Below are 18,845 nucleotides of genomic sequence, written 5' to 3' on the forward strand. Positions count from 1 at the left end.
TCTGTCACAGAGAATGCAAAATCAGGCAAAAGCGATATTTTAATAATTGGGTTTTCAGTAAACTGATAATTAAGAATTGACATTTTATTAATAAGTAGAATAACAAGCGTGCACGGTCCTGGTCGCTTCACATCTTTAACGGAATTAAAATTGTTATAGGCTAAAATGCACAGAGAGAAGTCCTCTCCTTCCATGTGACGGTATTTGAAGATGGGACCTTCAGGAGACAATTAGAAGAGGTGTGGACTCATGCTTGGATCAGTGTCCTTGCAAGTAAAGGAAGAAAGACAGAAGTTCCCTTTTCCTCTCTTCACTATCAGTAGAACGTTGGCCCGCTACCAGCTAGGAAGGAACCCAAGCACTTATTGCCTTGATGTTGGACTCCCAGCCTCCTGACCTGGGAGAAGTAAATTCCTGTGGTTTAAGGTGTTCAGTCTATAAAATTTGGCTATGGCTGGTTGAATTTTAATCTGCTCAACTCCAGCAAAAAAAGATGTTCTTGTTATATTTCCCTGCAGTGGAAACGGTCGTAAAGAGAGTGCAGCTTTGTCTCAGATCAACAGCTGATGGGATTTGAACTGGCTTCCCTTGATTCCAAAGCCTGGTCTCTGACCACTGTGTCCCTCAGTTGTTCTTTGTAGACACTTAAAACCAGGCCAGTTTTCAAGGCATTAAAATAATTACTCTATGAATCTACGTTTAGTGCCTTCAGAGGCCACATCTCCCTCTGTGGCCAATTAAAACACTAGACTTTCTTGGGCAGCCACTTCCTGTAAACTGTCTTCCATGTCTTGGCATTGTAAAGACCTTTTCAGTGCTCCAGGGTCATGGGGACTCAGCTTGCTGTGATCTTGCATTCTAGCCTTTTAGTTCTTGGAGATATAAATGGTTTAACTCCTCACACCAACATAGACTGACATACCTCTCGGTGCTGTTTAAAATCCAGCACTTGTTGATAAGCCAATAGACTAAGGAGCAAAGCTCTAGTCTTTGTTCAAACTAAAATGGCACTCATTCATCCTGTGAAACCCTGGACCCAGCATTGAAGTTATAGTCCAAATCCTACACTCAAGAGTTGCAATGTCTGAGGGTATCAGTGCTTTGGAAGCCATAACAGTAACAGCTACCAGGTCAATTTTCAAATCCATTAATGTAAACCACAAACAAACCCAGTAGATTAATAGACTCAAAGGACACAGATTTTGCTTTGTTTTCTAAAGCTACACAACACTCATTCAGTAGGAGAACCTTCTTTGTCAGACTAATTACAATTAGGAGATAGAAAAGGCAAGCTTTTATTACTCAAGCCTGTTTCACTCTCCAAGAGGAACTGGTGGGCAGAGCAAAAGAAAAGAGACAGAGCTCTTGCCCATGCCCACTGCGGAAACCCAGGATCAAGTGGAGAAGGACGGTCTGCAAAGGCAAGTGGAGGCCAAGAGTGAGGTCAGAATCCCTTGAAATAGCATGTGGCTTGTGGAAACAAGGAACAAAGAGAAATGGGGCAAAGTTTTTCATTGTTAATTAAATTGTAATCAAAGAAGGTTATGCTTAAGAGAAACAATGAAAGAGACAAACAATACCACAGAGGTATGTTTTACAACCTGCCTTGTGTAGCTTATAAAGTCCTTTTCTACAAAGTCCCCTTCATTCACATAATATAAATAGGCAAGAGCAGAAAGAAGGACTCAATGTTGTCCCCACATCATAATTAGGGACAACAGAGCAGGTGTCACACATGAGCTTCAGAACTACACATCTGTTTCCCAACACACACACACACACACACACACACACACACACACACACACACACACACACACACACACACACTCTTCAAACATTTCGTCAAGCACAGTAGTTACAAACAGGCAAGGGATGGAAATTATGCACTTGATGTTTGGAGGTTGCTAACAGGCGGCAACCCCTTACTGCTTCCCGGATTTGAGCTCTTCTGCTCTTCCTGAAGTATGTTTTAAGAGAGAGGAAACGGTTGCACAAAAGTGAAAAGAAAAACTCCCCAAAGTTAGCAGACAGATGTGCTGAACCTAATTTTGATTTGTCTTGCACACTTGGACAGATCTTTTCAAACTTCGTGAGCTTCAACGTTCCACCAACAAAACTTAAGTACTAAAAGGGATGTTGTGGCTTCAGTGATCAATGTGGCCGGAGCCTGCTGTGGCGTGAGAGTTAGGGTCCAGGAAGATGAGAAAAGTCACGGGAAGAAACATGGGCAAGGACACGGAGTTGTGTGATGCCCCGGGCCTCAAACATCTGCGAAAGGACTCATGTGTTATGTTAAGGGCTCTGCAGTTTCAAATCATTGCATAGCACAAGTAAGGTAGACATCCAGGAATAATTCCTCCAGCCTTTGATGGTGATCACTAGGCATGGTGAAAGCAATTCCAGGGAGGAAGAAGGACTCTTCATTGAGAGATGCCAGTGAGGAGCTTGAGGAGTGCATTCAGTTGGGGATGGTGAGGGCATGCGGAAGGAGAGAGAGAGAGCCAACAAACATGTAGCAGGATTGCTAGCTCTGGGGTCAAATCCAGGCAAATTCTGGTAGAACAGGCACTGGAGGTTTCTAGTGTGGGAGATTTTGTAGATGGTGAGCAGAAGGCTTGAGGGACAAAAAGAACCAGTTCAACAGCTCTTTCAGGACTAAAGTCTTCTCAGAGAAGAAAAGGGGCAGGAGACCTGCACAGAGGCTCTCATGCATTAAGATTCATTTTTAGATGACATTGGGCTTCTGACCAAAGGTGCCTGGGCTGGCCACATACTGCAGGCAGAGAGGGGAGTGCATTGGTTGTGGAGAGTTTGTGGAGGGGCAAAGACACAGGAAGAAAGGCGTGAGTCTCAGTATCCTGAGAACATTTGCAGGCTGCCTCATGTGTACTAGAACAACCTCGGTGAGATTTACCTGCTGGTATTTGTGTCTTTGTCTCTGTACATTTTTAGATCCACCAGCTGATTTAAAAAAAAAAAAGTCTCCATTCCTTATCCTCAAGTGCAGGTACATAGGCACACAAAGCCCGGAAAATGCCATTTTGGTGTAAGGCTACCCATAGACTTTCTTCCTCTCCTCTAAGCTCTCAACCACCATATCAAGTTATTCCCATGAAGCGATAGCCGGGTGTGACCCTTGATTCTTCTCTTTCTGTCCTTCTCGGCAGCAGCGATTGCTGGCACTGCCTCCCGCACAAATCCCGACTTCACCCACCGTTCTCTCCACTGAAGACTCACCAGGAACAGCAACTCCACTCAGCCAGCCACAGCCAAAGCCTCTTGCTCACCCCCCTGCTTCCTACATATACATACTCTCTCCGAGAAACGCTACGCATCAACATGGCAATCCAATCACCTCGTGTTCAGGACCTGCCCATAGTCCCCACTGCCACTTGCCTCTCTGCCTGTTTTCACTACTTGAAACTTCTGAGTGCGTTCCCGTCCTGCTGCCCCTGTGCAAGCTGTCTCTCGCACCCAAAGTAACTTTCCCAGCTCCATGCACAGTCTCCTTTTTCTACCCCAGTTACCATGCACACCCACACTACATCCTTCAAGAACCCTGTTCCATGCCCCTCGTCACATTTTGTCACATTTTGATCGGGTTGCTTATTCCCACCAGGCGTGCCCAACTTACTCCTCCATGAGTGCAGGAGTCTACTTTTTTCCCCCTGGCTAACCACCTTGCACCTTTCACCCCAGTACAGACAAGCAGATGGCTCAGGCACATAACTTCTGAATGAGGGAGAAACGAGTAAGTCATTCGGAATGTATTGAGTCAAACACGAGCACAACAAAGAGAAATCAGAGCTTTTAAAAAGGATTTCAAAGTGATCAGGTTTTCTGGGTGACTTAGAATCAGAGAGCCCTTAGGTTATAGGTTAGAATTCAACACAGGTAGGTCAGAGTAAAGGAGACCATCAAGTTAAAGCCCCAGAGAGCCGCTCGGCAGGGAAGATACTCAGTGAAGACACTCTACACAAGAGAAGGGTCTAACAGAAAGAACAACAGGGTTGCTGTCCTTGCTTGCTAAAGGATACTGGGGGTGCCTTCTGGTCCTTTGGTAGGGCTCTACCCTGAAAACCATGAACCATGTTCAGTCAAGCCTCTTGTTAAGGGATGGAGAGACAAGATGTATGAACTCCTGCATATTTTCCTGTCAGCCCCGCTCCCCTCACTTTCTCATGCCAATGTTTCTCTTGTAGGGTTCACTCAGGCCCCTCCCTATAAACACAGCAGGAACTGTGTTCCTGAGGGTGTGCAACGTGCCAGTCTCATAAAGAAGGGGGCAGCATGCACAGTGGGACAGGACAAAGGTCCTGCCAGCCTCGGTGTCTTCATTTGGGAACATTTCCCATTAAAAAAAAAAAGTCCTAAAATCTCAATATCTCTTTCTCTCTCTCTCTCTCTCTCTCTCTCTCTCTCTCTCTCTCTCTCTCTCTCTCTCTCTCTCCCCCCTCCCCTCTCAAGTTGGAACTAAAATGGCAACGGCTCAATGGTCCAAACGTGTAGTTTTAGAGGGTGGTCCTGCATTTGGTTGTAGGGTTTTTCATTTATAGGGTTTGTTGTTGTGGTTTGTTTGTTTATTTATTTTTGGTGTTTGTTTTGTTTTTTTTTACTTTATATTTCTTTTTTTTTTTTTTTTTTAGATTTTTGAGACAGAGCCTCATGTCCTCAAATTCCTTCAGAATGCTAGGATCACAGGCATGTACCAGCCTATGCAACAACTTCATAGGTTTTCACACGACCCAGGTGAGGCTCACGGTCCTCTCCTCTTGCTCCTTTTCCCAGGACTCTTGCCTCCAACCGCACAGCTTGCCCCTGCCTCCTGCCCTGTTTTAGGAAAAAATAAAATTGCACGAGCCACACAATTTGATAAGAAGTGCGGCATCCCTAGTGGAAATTTTAGGGTAATATTTGAAAAAGATAGCCCATTGTGTGGAAAAGGCCTTGTCCACTAGCTTTCAAACAGCTCACGATGAGCAGTGGATGATGAAGACTTTCAGCGAGTTAGAGCTGCAGAACCAAAAAGAAACAAGGCTGCCAAGAACAAAAATGGAAAATACAGAAACAAAAACCCAGAGTCACTACAATCATATGGGGCATCCAGGCCCAGTTTTAATGGAGGCTAGAAGGGCAAATGAGTCCAGTCCTGCTTAGAGGTGGAGGCTCAGTTCCTAGATTGTATTTTTTCCCCCCGTTTTTCTGGTCTTCCCCCCCCCATCTTTATTAAATTGGGTATTTCTTATTTACATTTCAAATGTTATCCCCTTTCCCAGTTTCCATGCCAACATCCCCCAACCCCTGCCCCTCCCATTCTTTATGAGTGTTCCCCTCCCCATCCTCCCCCCATTACCGCCCTCCCCACAAGAATCCCGTTCACTGGGGGTCCAGCTGGTTTTAGGGATTGTATGACATCAATCTTTACAGCACTCTCAGCGATTCCCACTTTCACCTCTAGGTGGCAGCAACTCTCTTCCATTCTTAAAGTGGCTGTCTGCAGCCTTTGTTTCTGTTCTCCAAGGTAATTCCATACTTCCTGTCTTTCACAAATAAATACTATGCAGTTTGGGGAAGATTACTGTAAATCACTTCCACTGAAGGACATCAGTCCATTCTTTAGTTAAGCTACAGGGCTCTGCAAACTACACAAAGTAATTCAGCTCTAAAGTGAAAAATAACAGTAGTGTGTTTTCTTGTCTCTCTCCTACCAACAAAAAGTAGCATTTTTCTTTGGAGATGTTTAAGGAAATGATTAGAGGAACAGAAACCAAAGAGATTTCTGTAGAAATATCACTCTGTGGGTGATTAAAGTCGTTGCTCTTTTAGCGGCTGTAAGCTGATGTGCTGGTTTATAAATGTTCTCCATATTTTATAGCTCAGGAGAGCAGTTTCGCTGGTCACACAATGACGAGGACACAGAGGGCCGCTCTTCCCGGCAAACTGAAGCAAATACAGCATTTCTCCGTACAAGTTCCCTTCTGTTTAGCTGTGTGGCGCATGCCCTTTCTAGAACGCATATTTACTGATTGTATAGAACGATACCTGTTCTTAAATATACCTATAGGCCCAGGATTCTAAAGTGTTTGAATTAAGAATGGCCTGAGAGAACAGAAGTAAACTGTAGCCTCGTCAGAGTCTGGGATAAATACCCGGCATGCCATTGAATGACCAGGGCGGTAGGAAAGAGACTGCTTTTATACGGAGCCAAAATGTGACAGTGGCTAAGACCTAGGTTTATGAGGCATTTTCTTTGCGGATGCTCCAGTGAGGAGTTTGATCTCCTGAGCACCTTGCTAAGACTGCCATAGTTTGGGCCTGACATTCATCGACTGACATGATAGAAGTAGTGAGACGCAGGAGCTCAGAGGCAAAGGTTCCCCAGAACACAAGCCTCATGCATTTCCCAGGAGGCTCTGCTGTCCTCAGCCCAGTTTTAGCAACAACACATGTGTTTTCCATTTAGAGGGGCATCTTCGATTACGTGACTCAATGTCTGATGCTAGAGAAAGGTGATGAGAATGTAACAGTGCGCGCTCTGTGGGAAAGGCTCTTTGTGGATTCCGCCCGAGCATCCTTAAGTTCTGGCTACTCAATAACAGGGTATCTTAGCTACTGATGACAGAATATCTTGGTATCATTGGAAAGATGAGAGATGGCGGGCTCCCAGGAAGATCATTCCAGTTCCCAGTTCCTAACTCAGATAGCTTCTTTCCTTCCCGAGCAAAAGGGAGAACTAAAGGCAGCTGGCCTACGGCGAGTCTTCTCCATGGCTTGTCCCTAAAACCTCCTGTCCTGCATCCAAAACAACTCTTTTCACTTCCCTCTCCTCCTGAAATAGCCTTAGTCCTGTCGACACCCAGGCTTGTGCTTCCTTGGCCAAGGGCTGGATACAACCCAGTCTGAAATCCATCGTAATGATCTGTCTTCCATCATGCTGAGCTCGAGGGGCAATGGGGAGGAGTTGGGAGGGGTCCTCTGCCTCAGAGCTGCCCTACTAGATCCTTGGGCTGGACCTGGCCTGCTGCTCTGAGTCAGGGGCTCCTCTCTGCTTTCTTTCACTCTATCCTTTTGAGTGTCCCCAAATTCTCCTTGGTTTACGGCAGTCAGATTCACGAAGTTGCCTTTACTCCTAAGTGGAGACTCCCATTTGATAAAGGACGCTGAAGCGAATGGAGACTTAGAAAGAGATAAGGGCTACCTCAGAGTGCGCAGTGGGTTCCAGCAGAAGGGGCAGCCAATTAGCTGTGAGTTTATATAGCTAGGACCAAAGATACTGAGCTGTTGCAAACACATTTTGATAAACACATCTATTGCCCTTTTAAGATATTAAAAGATACCTGTTATCAGTATGGTGGCTATTATTAGTATAGTTTTAGTTAGTCATCAAGAAACTTTATAAAAACCAGTGGCCAGAAAACAGTCATAATATAGAAGTACGTCATATTGCAACGATTGATTACTTGGCTGTCTTGTGTCCACAGAGAACCTAGTGTGTATGAGAAAAGCGGAGCGCAGATCCGGGCAAACTTACACAGTCCATGGGACACCCCTACGTTAGGCCTTTTGGAGTTATTACTGTAAGGACCATTCCCGGTATCTTCATAGACACAGTGAGAGTTTTGATTGGCTTCCTATTTTAGCTGTTTTTCTATCAAATATTTATATGGAATGTAGCTCTCTCTCTCTCTCTCTCTCTCTCTCTCTCTCTCTCTTTCATTTGCAATAGGAAAAATCACTGTTGAATATTAGGATAAAAGAATAAGTCTCTCAGTCATCTGTACTGAGTCATGGGGCACACCTGTAATCCCAGGACCTGAGGGAGAAAGATATAGATTTCAATGTAGCCTTAACGACATGAGTTATAGGCTAGCCTGGGCTACACAAGACCCCTCCTCATACCCCTACGAAAAGAGCAGCCATTGGTACTATCATATGGAACAAATACGTATTTTCATATTGGAATACTCTTTTCTCCACTGCTCCAGATTGTTTTTCCACTTGTTCAGATTTCATTACAATATCGTTTATTGCAAACTTTACTATCTGAGCAAGTTTCCAAGGGAAAAGGGTCTGACAGGGGATAGCCACGTGATGTAATTCCAAATCCGGTAAGCGACAGCACTTTGGGTAGCTTTTCCAGAGCAAGTCGTGAGTGTGGGGAGTTTGAACACTAAGTGGTGTATAAAATGCACCCCACAAGGAACAATTATATGAAGAGTCACGGAGCACTAGAACTAAGCAAACCACCATCGAGCATAAGCTAATGTTCTTATAGTGTGAGAATGATGTATTATCCTGATAGTCTGAAACCTGCTGGTCATATACCTTGCTAGTCCTATACCTGTGCAAGCTACAGCGGGAAACAGAAGATACGAACCAACAGGGACTGTTGTTGTACATCTCCATGCAGCAGGTCTGCAGTGTAACATGGACATGTGGTTCTGAGCTGAAGGCTAAGGAGAGCAAAACATTCATACACTTGAAACAGAAGAAATAACATCTCCGACTGGGTGACCCTCGTGGTGCAGCATGATCTTACAGCCCCAATTCTCACACAGTTAAGAAAATAACTACAGAAAATAACCTAGCTTAATTTCTTCCCCACATCTCTTTATTGTGGCAAAAGAGATATTAGAGAATCAGCCGACGTCAGCAGGAACCAGAACCAACTTGCTATTTTCATCATGAAGGTCTCTTGCTGAAATTCTAGGTAATAAGAGAATTTAAGAAAATTAGGCTGAAATTGTTTTTTTTTTTTAAATAAAATCAATTTTGAAGATGAAACACGGAATGTTAGCACATGTAATTGTCACCAAGCTAAAAGGAGGTGGCTGAAGTTACGGAAGAATTAAGTCAGTCAGATGTGGTGCACATGCCCATAACTCTAGCACTAGGACAGCTGATGCGGAAGGATTAAGGATGGGAGGCCAGAGAGCTTGAAGTCAGCTTGTGCTCAGAGTGATTAAGTAAACATAAATAAATAAACAGAGATATATGAGCAGGTATTGAAATATTTATTTTAAATAGCTGTGGATTCAGAGGGATTTGAGACTTAGTTTCCCCTAGAGACATTTGTTTTATTGGAAATCAGGGTGAAAGTGCAAACAGGTTTGCTAATCACATCAACTGTGGCCCATTTATAGGAGAAAGCTTTCTTCCAAACCAAACCTGAAGGCTTATGGAGACGTATTTACCAACTCATGTGGGCTGAAAGAAAAAAAATAATCACAAATGGCCAGGTATTTATGCAACTGGAATTGTCACAGAATGAGCTCTACACAATCTCTGAAGCTTTCGTTCTCTAAGTCAAGGAATAATTAAAAGGCCACAATCACTATTGCCCATAAGTGTGGAATATGTAGGAATATCCAAGATGGTGGGTCAAAACGTTGGCAGGAGTACTTGGTACTTGCCTGTTGTGAGCAGCGATGGCTTCATCTTCCCTATTTTTCCTGTTAGCTTGACATTAGTGGGAATTTCCTAGGCAACGCCTTCTGCTTAGTTTGCAGTGAATGGATGGCACACAATGTTGAGGGGTTTTTCCCGTCTCCAAAGTGGCAGACAACTGCCACATGGTGGAAAGACTATTAGACAGGTGAGTAGGGACTTGGATTTCTGCCCAGGTTTGAAACATTCCTTCTCCATGATGTGGTCTCTTATTTCTATATGTGCAATGTGACAGGGTTGTCCTGAATTGGTGATGATTACAGCTCAGAAACTGGCAATTTGAAAATAGTCTGTCTCTCTTTAAACAGCTGAATCTACATGAAATTTCTGAGCGGTTTCTCACAGCAACAGCCCCAGCGTCTCCCTTTATTATGGGAAAAGGTGTAGACAAGAAAGAGTCATCCTACTTTTAAGGCAGAAAAGGAATGCAGTCTCGTCCCTCTTCGAGAGTCCATGAAGCCAGTGGTAACATTTGCAGTTGTACAGATATAAATATTTAAGTTTAATGTAGCACGTCTCCTACAGTAAAACATGTGCGAATAGGAACTTCCTGCCCTCTACAAAAACTTGTGACACACACATTCAGATGTTAAATGTGATTCAATCCAGAATGCATAATTTCGCTGGAACTGATTCAAATTAGGACTTTGCTGTGTCTATACAATCTCAGACATACTGGTAAGAGAGAAATCATAACTGAGACGGTGGTAGAAATATCCAATAGAGAAAATTACTTCTGCTTTCCTGAGGACGATTTCTTATTAATGAGAAGAAATGCTTCATTTTCTGTGTCAGCATAAAAATAACCACAGGGTCTCGATTGCGTGGCAGTAAGTACCAGTGCATGGAATGACTCTTGGCACATGTTCTATAGACTTTGTTCAATCACAACCACTACCGAACAATGACCAATACTGGGTCCTGGAAACTTTTAGGAAAAGGGAAAAGTGAAGGGGGAAAAGGAGACGAACTCATGAAAAGGTAAGCATGAACATATACAAAGATAATCATGTCCTTAAACACTCACATGTCTTACCAATATCTGCAGCCACAACCCAACGTCGGTGTCTGTTTGACAAAAGTCCCCACAGATCCCCTCCTACTACTATTCTACAATACACATCCACACAAACACACAGATCCCCAATTTGTATTGTCGCTTTGACAGCGTAATGGAGGCTATCAGAGTGGAAATGGCCACTTGTGTGGATTTGGTAGGAGAACAGCTTTTCTACAATGAGCAAAAATCTAACTTTACATTAAGTATTTTAATAGGGAGCTATCCCTGCTTGCCCGAAAGATGACAAACATGTTTTTCCTGCATGACTATGTCCAAGAAAGAAGAGAAAATGTCCTAAAAGAAGATTCATATACTGAAAAGTAGCAGAACAAGATGCCCTAATGTAGCAGTTTGGCCTAAGAATCCACGCTGCACAAGGCAAACGAAAAGAAGCAACGATAGGCTGGAGAGATGGCATTTACTGGTCTTCCTGAGGATCAGAGTTCGGATCCCAGCACCCATGTTGGGTGGCTCACAAGAGCCTGTAACTCCAAATCCAAGGATCAAATGATGTCATCTGTTCTCTGTGGGCATCTTCACAACCACCTGCTCCCCACACCGAGGAAAGCAAATCTTAAAAAGAAGCAGATATGAGAAAACCTCTCTTCCCAAAAGGATAGGATCATTCTTACCAGGAAAGACAACTTTATCAATCTAGGGATGACACTGGGGGACCTCACCTAAGCAGCTGTCCCCTCTCATTAGAGTCCCCCACGTATCTCCCATTCCATCACTTGCCATCCCTGGAAGCTCAAAGTTTGTCTCATCACCTCTTAAAACAAAACAAAACAAGCCCCTCTGGTAAGATGCTATCGATGGTACAGAAGCTTAGGTTCCAACTGTCACTCATTCTGAGCCACTCATTGGATTGATTTCCCCATCAATGAGCAGTGAATGCATTCATAATTCTGTCTTCGCTTTTCTTATGATAGCTTCTCTCTCATTAGTCAAATCGACAGTGTCTCAGCTGCAAGGACAATATCTTCCCCTCTTCTCTCTAATAGTTAATGGACTCCTCCTCAGAGGAGCCATAGTGAAAGACAGAGGAGAAGTTTGATGCATGACTCAGAGACGGACATTAACATGCCCAAAGCCCAAAGGGTCAACAATCAACTACTACTCTGCAGTGTAAGGAAGTGAGGGGGTGGGGCTTGTACCTGGACTGGCCCATTTTCTTCAGTTGGCTCTTTATTAAATGAATCATATAATAACCCAGGCTTCTTTAGTGCTGTGATGCTATCCCTTGTAGGAAGGTCTTCTTTTCAGTCCTTAATCCCTGGAATAGCTCAAACCAGGCTGCACCTTAATATCTGTCACCAGACCCCATAAGCTCTGGTGCCCTGATTCCATCACTGAACAATGTTAACATATTTCCTTTTGGTTTTGGCAGATGTTGTTTGCTTTGAAAAGAAATCTGTGCTCACATCCTTCTTTACCTCCAGAGTGCTGTTACCATGAAAGTGGCTAGTGGATGCTTCCCGGCATCAGCATATGCACAGGAAAATGCTGCTTACAAAATTTTAAACTCACTTTACTCAATAATAAATAATGGTTTAGGAACCACCAGGCATAGCCATTGCCTTCCAGAACGCACGGAGTGGACATCTAACCCCACAGTGGAAGTTCAAGCATTTCCATTATTTATGGATTTTTTAATTGCCCATTTGATGAATGGCTTGACCTGATTGGAGCACTGGCTAACCACCATGCACAGGGACACTACTCTTCGCTCTCATGCATACATACCCTTTAGAGTTCTAACGACAGCAAAACCAATCTAGTGATGAAGCTGACATCTAATTCTACAAATTATCCCCAACTTCTACTTCGAGGCAAACAAATGTCTCTCGCCTGTCCTCACTACTGCTGGATGAGTAGTTAAAGTTTCGGAATTTTTCACAGTCAATATTTCACAACCAAGTATCAACCATTTATCACTTCGCTAGGAGTAGATGCTGGATGATTCATGGGTTTCTTCCTTGCCGGGTGATTTATCCATACACCAGAGTCACAGTATTTACCTAAGGAAGATTCAAGGTAGTATAGATCATAGACATTTTACCTAGTGCCTGACCAAACAAGTTTATTTATTAAATCTATCTGTGCTCCTGTTAGAATCAATTTAGAAGTGTCTCCATCTTCTTCCGGGTCTGATTTCCTCTCTAACGCAGAGGAAACAATAATACCTCATCTCTCTGTTTTCCCTATTAACAATAGATTAGTACTGTTCTTCTCTGGGTTGGATTTTCCTTTCCTTTTCTTTTTTCCAGCACTGAGAATCAAATCTAGAACTTCTGAGTGTGCCAAGAAAGAACTCTAGCACTATGCTGTAGTCTCAGTTTTTGCAATTGGCTTCTCGGTCTCTTTCTTCCTACATATTTTCCCTTCAGTACTTCTACTCTCCAACTGGTCTTAAATAAAGGTGTTAATTGATCCCTCTGAATACTGCGCTACAAATGCCTGTCCACAGAGTATCATCCTTAGTGCATTAGAGAACCTAAGCTTATCAGACATGTAGGCGAGCATGCATGCGGTACCAGCGTGAATGCTCCAGGAGTATCAGGACTTAAGAGCATTCACAGGACTCTGTGTGTCACACAAACACCCCCCCCCCCAAGCCTTCTGAAGATAGAAACCATGTTTTATTTATCTTTCTAATCCAGTGCTTGTAACAGTGCCTAGGAGATAGATAAATAAATGTTGTTAAGTAAACATGAGGTGAACTTTCTCAGGGCTAGTGGTAAGATTCCTTTTGGTTATTTTCATGGGTCACTTACTTAGAGGTAAAACCTTTTAACCTTACCAGGCGACACGCTACAATTTTGTAGGAACAAATTATCTTTACCTCTTGTGTAGAGAGACAAAGGGGGAGAAAGAAAATATATTATCTACACAGTGTTTCCCATTCAGCTCTTCAGAGCAAAGAGGCAGAAACTTGATCTTGAGGTTGACAGTGTTCCCTGGAATCCTCAGCTCCTGCTGCTTGCCTGAGTATCTCAGGCTCTTTCTTCATGGAATAGTTTCTCTGTTATAATGAGCCCTCAACTTGACTGAATGCAGTCTATGCAGTCCGAACTGCACCTGGCCTCTTGCTTGCTTTCTCTCTGAATCTCCTGGTTTTCTTAGTTTCTCATCTTTTCAGGTCTGACACTGACAGGGGACAGTGTGCTTTAATGACCTAGAGTGACCACTGAGGATGCCCAGCCTCTGCACAGGCAAACAGAAAGCTTCATTGCCCGTGTTCTGCTTCGGTATAATATTTCATGAGAGCACTAGGCTATTATGAGGGCTAATTAGATTTAGTGGAGAAAAGCAAACTGATCAGGTAATATTTACAGTGCCATTTTTATTTCTAAAAGAAATAATAATACTGGTTTAGGAATATAATTAATGTGGAAGGGGAATCTTTTGACTTGTCTCCTAATATTAAACGAAAATCATGGTTTCTAATCAAAATCCTGTTCTAAGAATAATCAAAAAAGCAAGAGAGAGATCTATGAATTTCCACCCATTTTTTTGAAGTAACATAGTACACGGCTCAATTCTTTCATTTTCTTTCTTTAACCTTCTTTTTCATGACATGTTATAAATTGAAAGGCTAATTTTGTGCAGTAATATAAAGGAACAGATTTTCGAACCAATATTAATCTATTTTCTTGGTTTCACATAAAACATTTTTGAAATCCTTTTGTTGGCTCTTCAAAGAATCCTTTATCAAATGGCCAGTGGTTGAAACGACTTCATGCCATTTCTGCGAAGTTCCACTTAGACTTTTATTCAAGAAATTATTAATTAAAAATCTTTGCATTGCCTCCCCAAAAGTCACTAGATATTCATTCAATAGATATTCAATAGATATTCAAGGTCAAGGCCAAAGGGGATGGAGGTTGTCTGAAGAGTAATTGTGAAAATTAAGAAACAGATTAATTAACTAAACATTTTCATGAGAAGCTAAAGGTGAGACCTACTCAAATCCTGGGTTAACTAAGTCACCTTTTAAAAAGGAACCACTGTTTTCAATGGTGAAATGGGTGACCCCGAGAAGTCAGATTATTTCTGTTAGGAGAAAAATGTGGCCTGGCGTGACGATGGCGACGAAGTTTTTAACTGCAGAAGAACTCCATCAATGTTTGTTTGTTGGTTCCAGGCAAGTCTGGGATTCATAAGACACTGCCTCAATACATAAAACGAAACCGCCATGGCAATAAAAGAGTACAAATATTTATAAATTAACTCGCATACTCACCAAGCAAACTTCTGGTTATTCATTCGATTTCCTCGGACCCTGGATACTGGAGATGGATGGACCCTGTCAACAGACAAGAGTAAGTCAGTGATTGAGAAAGCATAATTCTCACTGCCAATGGAAAAGCACACAGCATTTGCTTTGTCAGTGAACTCTTTCTTAGCTTCACTTCCTTTGTTCTCCCTGTGAACTTGACCATCTCTTAATAAACAGGTGCAATTAATTAAACTCCTGTGCCTGAGAACCCGAAGGCTTTGTTCTTTATCTCTCCTGAGGTTACAAGGTGCCACACGGTAACTGGGAACCAAGAATTCATTGAACCGATGTAGTCCTCAGCAAAAGAAACAGTTCCTGAAGATGTAATTTTTGCATGGGGTAAGAGTGCATAAAATATATGTAGGGCGTGGTACCTGCCCTCAGGGAGCCCTCTTCTGTCCGTTCCCATGGAAACTGCACAAAGAGACAACAACCTGGCCATTCTTTAGGTCAGTTTCTAAATGTGGAAGTTATCAGAACATCAGGACTTCATCCAGGTGTCCAGGAACAGTGTATGTGTGAACAGGACAGGCCGGAAGGGTGGACAGTTATTTCCAGAAGACAGGCTTTCTGGAATTTATGTTTCTGTATTTGAGTTCAGGAAGATGCAGTGAATTCAAAGTGCTAGCCAGGGAAGAGAAGTCAATATAAAGCTTCCTGATCTTTGGGGGTTGGAGTCACGCAGGGCTTGAGTTCAAAGCATCCCAGAACTGCTGGTATTCCCCAATTAGAAGCCAGTGGCCTAACCTTCACTTCTTAGTTACCAGCTGGCAAAACACCGTGCCCTACCTCAGCGGCCAGCGGTCTGCGTGCTTGCCTAGGATGCTTGCCTAGGATGCTTGCCTAGGATGCTTGCCTAGGATGCTTGCCTAGGATTCCTGAGATCTAGCCATTCTTTCAGCTTGAGGAGGCCTCTTCACAAGCCTTCACACCCACACGTTACTTTTATTTACATGGAGGAAGGAAAATATGAGGGGAGGAAGTCAAGGAAGGGTGAAGGATAAAGACCAAAATTATCTTAATAAAACTCCATGAACACCAAAGCCTGGGGTCTATCTGAACCCCAGCCCCTCACTGCTGCTGGGTGAAAATCACATCAAAACGGACATGCCAGGCCGGCCTTTTCTGTGGGGCCAACCAGCACCTTTCCCAAACCTGGAGCTGTAATGCACTTCATATTTGTTTCCTCCAACATCCCTTATTAACATGCCTTTTCTTCTAGGTTTCCTGACGGTGGCTGCAGCTGAGCGGCTCAGCACAGATTTTCTGCTCCGCATGGGGGAAGGGGGTGATAATTATGCAGAAAGATGGAGGGAGGCCAGACAGCCCCCTCTGCTGAACTGCCTTATTCCAGCCCAGCCCACTTCCTGCTGCTCTGCAGCTACAAGGATCACCTGTTGGTCTTGGCAACGGTCCAAACTGGGGCCCGGGCGGAAATGACAGAGTCAGCTAGAAATGAAAGCCAGTTTATATTCCAGAGCCTCAAGATACGCACATGCTTATCTTTCTCACATACGGATACATGTGAGGAAGACATAAGGGTTCCGAAGAAGGTGGCGAAACTCATCCTGTCCTGCCTCCTTGAAATAGCATCCTCATAATGCACTTCCTCTAGACGCTCGCTGAGAGGTCTTGATCCCAAGGGTTAAGTACATTTTCAGAGGTCATTTGCTCCAAGGATTCAGCTCTCCACTACACGCTAAGTCCTTTAAACCTTTAACCCCTTTACTGCAACTCAGAAGCCTCAAAGTACACAGAAATCATGCCTTCCTCAGGGTCAACTCTAGCAGCTGAGGTTGAGTGGTCACAGTATCTGGTATCATGGCTGCCCACTTTACAGCTCATGTGAACATGAGGGAGGGAGACCTGGGTTCAGTACTTCCTAAGTACAAAGCATTCTAGACATTGGTAGCTTTGAGAAAAAAAAAAAAAAGAATCAGTGATCCCAGAACAAATACTATTCCTATCATGGTTTAGCAATTGTAAGGGGAAAAAACAAACCCAGAAAAAAAATGATTCTGATTCTCTGTGTGACCAAATAATTCTAACATTTCTTAAACTCAGATGAGGAATGGGGAAATATCTCCTTCCTCTGAGGGTGCCTACTTCATCCAAAAAGGCAGACCACAACTTTTGCATGCCGGCTATCACTTAAAATTTTATTCCTTCATAAGGACATGCGGAGTTGGGGTGAGTTCCCTTTTAAATTGCAGCCCCTTTGCTATCTGCTTTCCACATACAGCAGCCAGGCAGGTAGCAGAGTCAAAAACCCAGCAGCCCAAACTACCGTCTAATCTGCATGTCATGCATTATTCATGAGCCCCTGATTTCTGCACCTGCATCCAGGCAGGAAGCTTGCTGGGCGCCCTCTTTATTCTTCTTGGAGCCTCATAACGGCTCCATTACTCCTGAGCCCACTTTGTTCTGTAGCTAAGGGTTTCAGGCCTTAGTACTAACCGCTGGATATGAAAAGATAAGGACACTCCAGGCAGAAGCAAAGGATGATCTCGGTGTTGTGTAACACAGCGGATCTGACGACAGACTACAGATGCTGATTTCGACGTGGGCTATTACTGCGCACACGGGGTGATTTACATCACACAGGAGAGGCAGATGAACCACTAGGCCCTGTGCACCAGTTGTTCTATTTATATAGACTGACTCATCTGGGGCCCCAGGCATGTTTATGATTTCACTCGATTCTGAGCTTTTACTCCTTTTTATCTTTCTTGCTATGCTTGAACCTCTTTGATACTTAATGTAGAAATAATTCTCCGGTTGTTGGGTGCAAGAACTGAACTTGCTTCCTAGATCCTGTGTCATAATGACGGTTGGAGTTAAGAGACTCTGATGGCTCTGCCTTTCAATGTCTCCAGGAGGTGACACCAGTGATTGGTGGAGTCTGGGTCCTAGCCACAAGTTATGAATCACTGATGCAGTTCTGGGGTGGGACACTATTTCACCCATGTACCAGGCACTGAAAGAAAGCTGTGGCCACTTAGGACATCAAGTAGAACTAAGACAAAGCATCGTGGGGTGCGAACTATATAGCTGGCTCTCCTGGGATTAACCCGGTGTGGCCAGTTAGTGACATTCTACAACAAGTCACAATGTCTACCTAGGTCTCAATTTCCTCGTCTGTCCATGTGACATTGTACAGTTATAGGAAACAAACAGAGAACCACAGTCTTGAGAGTTTGTAAGAGGACTGAAATAATCCCATTGTCTAGTCACCTCACAGACACCATAGTGTCACACGTCCTAGGACGCTGGTGTAAGCAAAGCTACTGTGCTGCCAGTGGCGTCAATGTTTCTCACCACACACAATGCTTAACATAACATCTGATAGCAATGCTCAGTGTACAGCAAACGACATCAGATTGCCATTCCTGCTGACCACGTCACTGCTCTGTGCATTAATTATACTGCTAAAGTCACTTTAGAGTATACGACTACTACTCATCCTTAAAACGAACAGAAAATTAGAATGTTATCATCCATACGGGGATTGAATTCAGGATCTTACAGGAGCTACATGCGTTCTCTATTACTAAGATGGATACACAGTTCCACTCCAGTACATATCGCTGTGCAATGAAAGTCTCCTTTCCTCAGCCCCCTGGACGCAGACATCCATTATCATCCCTGTTTTCCAATCTGGTGTTAATTTCTTACCTCACACCCGCACTACCATATTTGTTGCTCTTCCCTTGGTAGCTCTCTGGTCTCAATGGTGAGGACCATCTTCTAAGCTTTTATGTTTCTCCTTTCCTCAGTCTTTCAGCCCCAAGTGTGTTTGGGGTCACTTTCCTATGCCATTTTCTCTCCCCTGTTGACACTGACTCTGTTCTTAGCTGAAAACATTTCGGACATGGCTACACTCACATAATAATAATCTTACTACCCATATAATAATAAGAGCATCTAGGCCTTGCCGGTTTTCCTTCTACCTATTTGCCATCTTTTGACTACACCATTTCACCCAATTGCATTTCCAAAGAGCTGTTCAAAGTGGCATGGACCCTAAGCATGAAGTAAGTTATTACCCTGGAG

General features: G+C 43.5%; 1 protein-coding gene across 14 annotated transcripts in view; it reads right to left on the reverse strand.

Moving 5' to 3' along the window:
* Nucleotides 1-18,845, reverse strand: part of Klf12 (KLF transcription factor 12) — a 425,271-nt gene that overhangs the window by 65,127 nt on the left and 341,299 nt on the right. For all 14 annotated transcript variants that reach the window (XR_015638054.1, XM_087585860.1, XM_087585854.1 and 11 more), the window contains 1 exon segment: nucleotides 14,757-14,819. Coding sequence is in view for 13 of the 14 variants with exons in the window: in XM_087585860.1 (XP_087441986.1) it covers nucleotides 14,757-14,819 (63 nt within the window). In the remaining variant the exon portion in view is untranslated.

This window comes from Rattus norvegicus, chromosome 15, assembly GCF_021556685.1.
Source record: "Rattus norvegicus strain SHRSP/BbbUtx chromosome 15, alternate assembly SHRSP_T2T, whole genome shotgun sequence".
In the NCBI taxonomy this organism is placed as follows: Eukaryota; Metazoa; Chordata; class Mammalia; order Rodentia; family Muridae; genus Rattus; species Rattus norvegicus.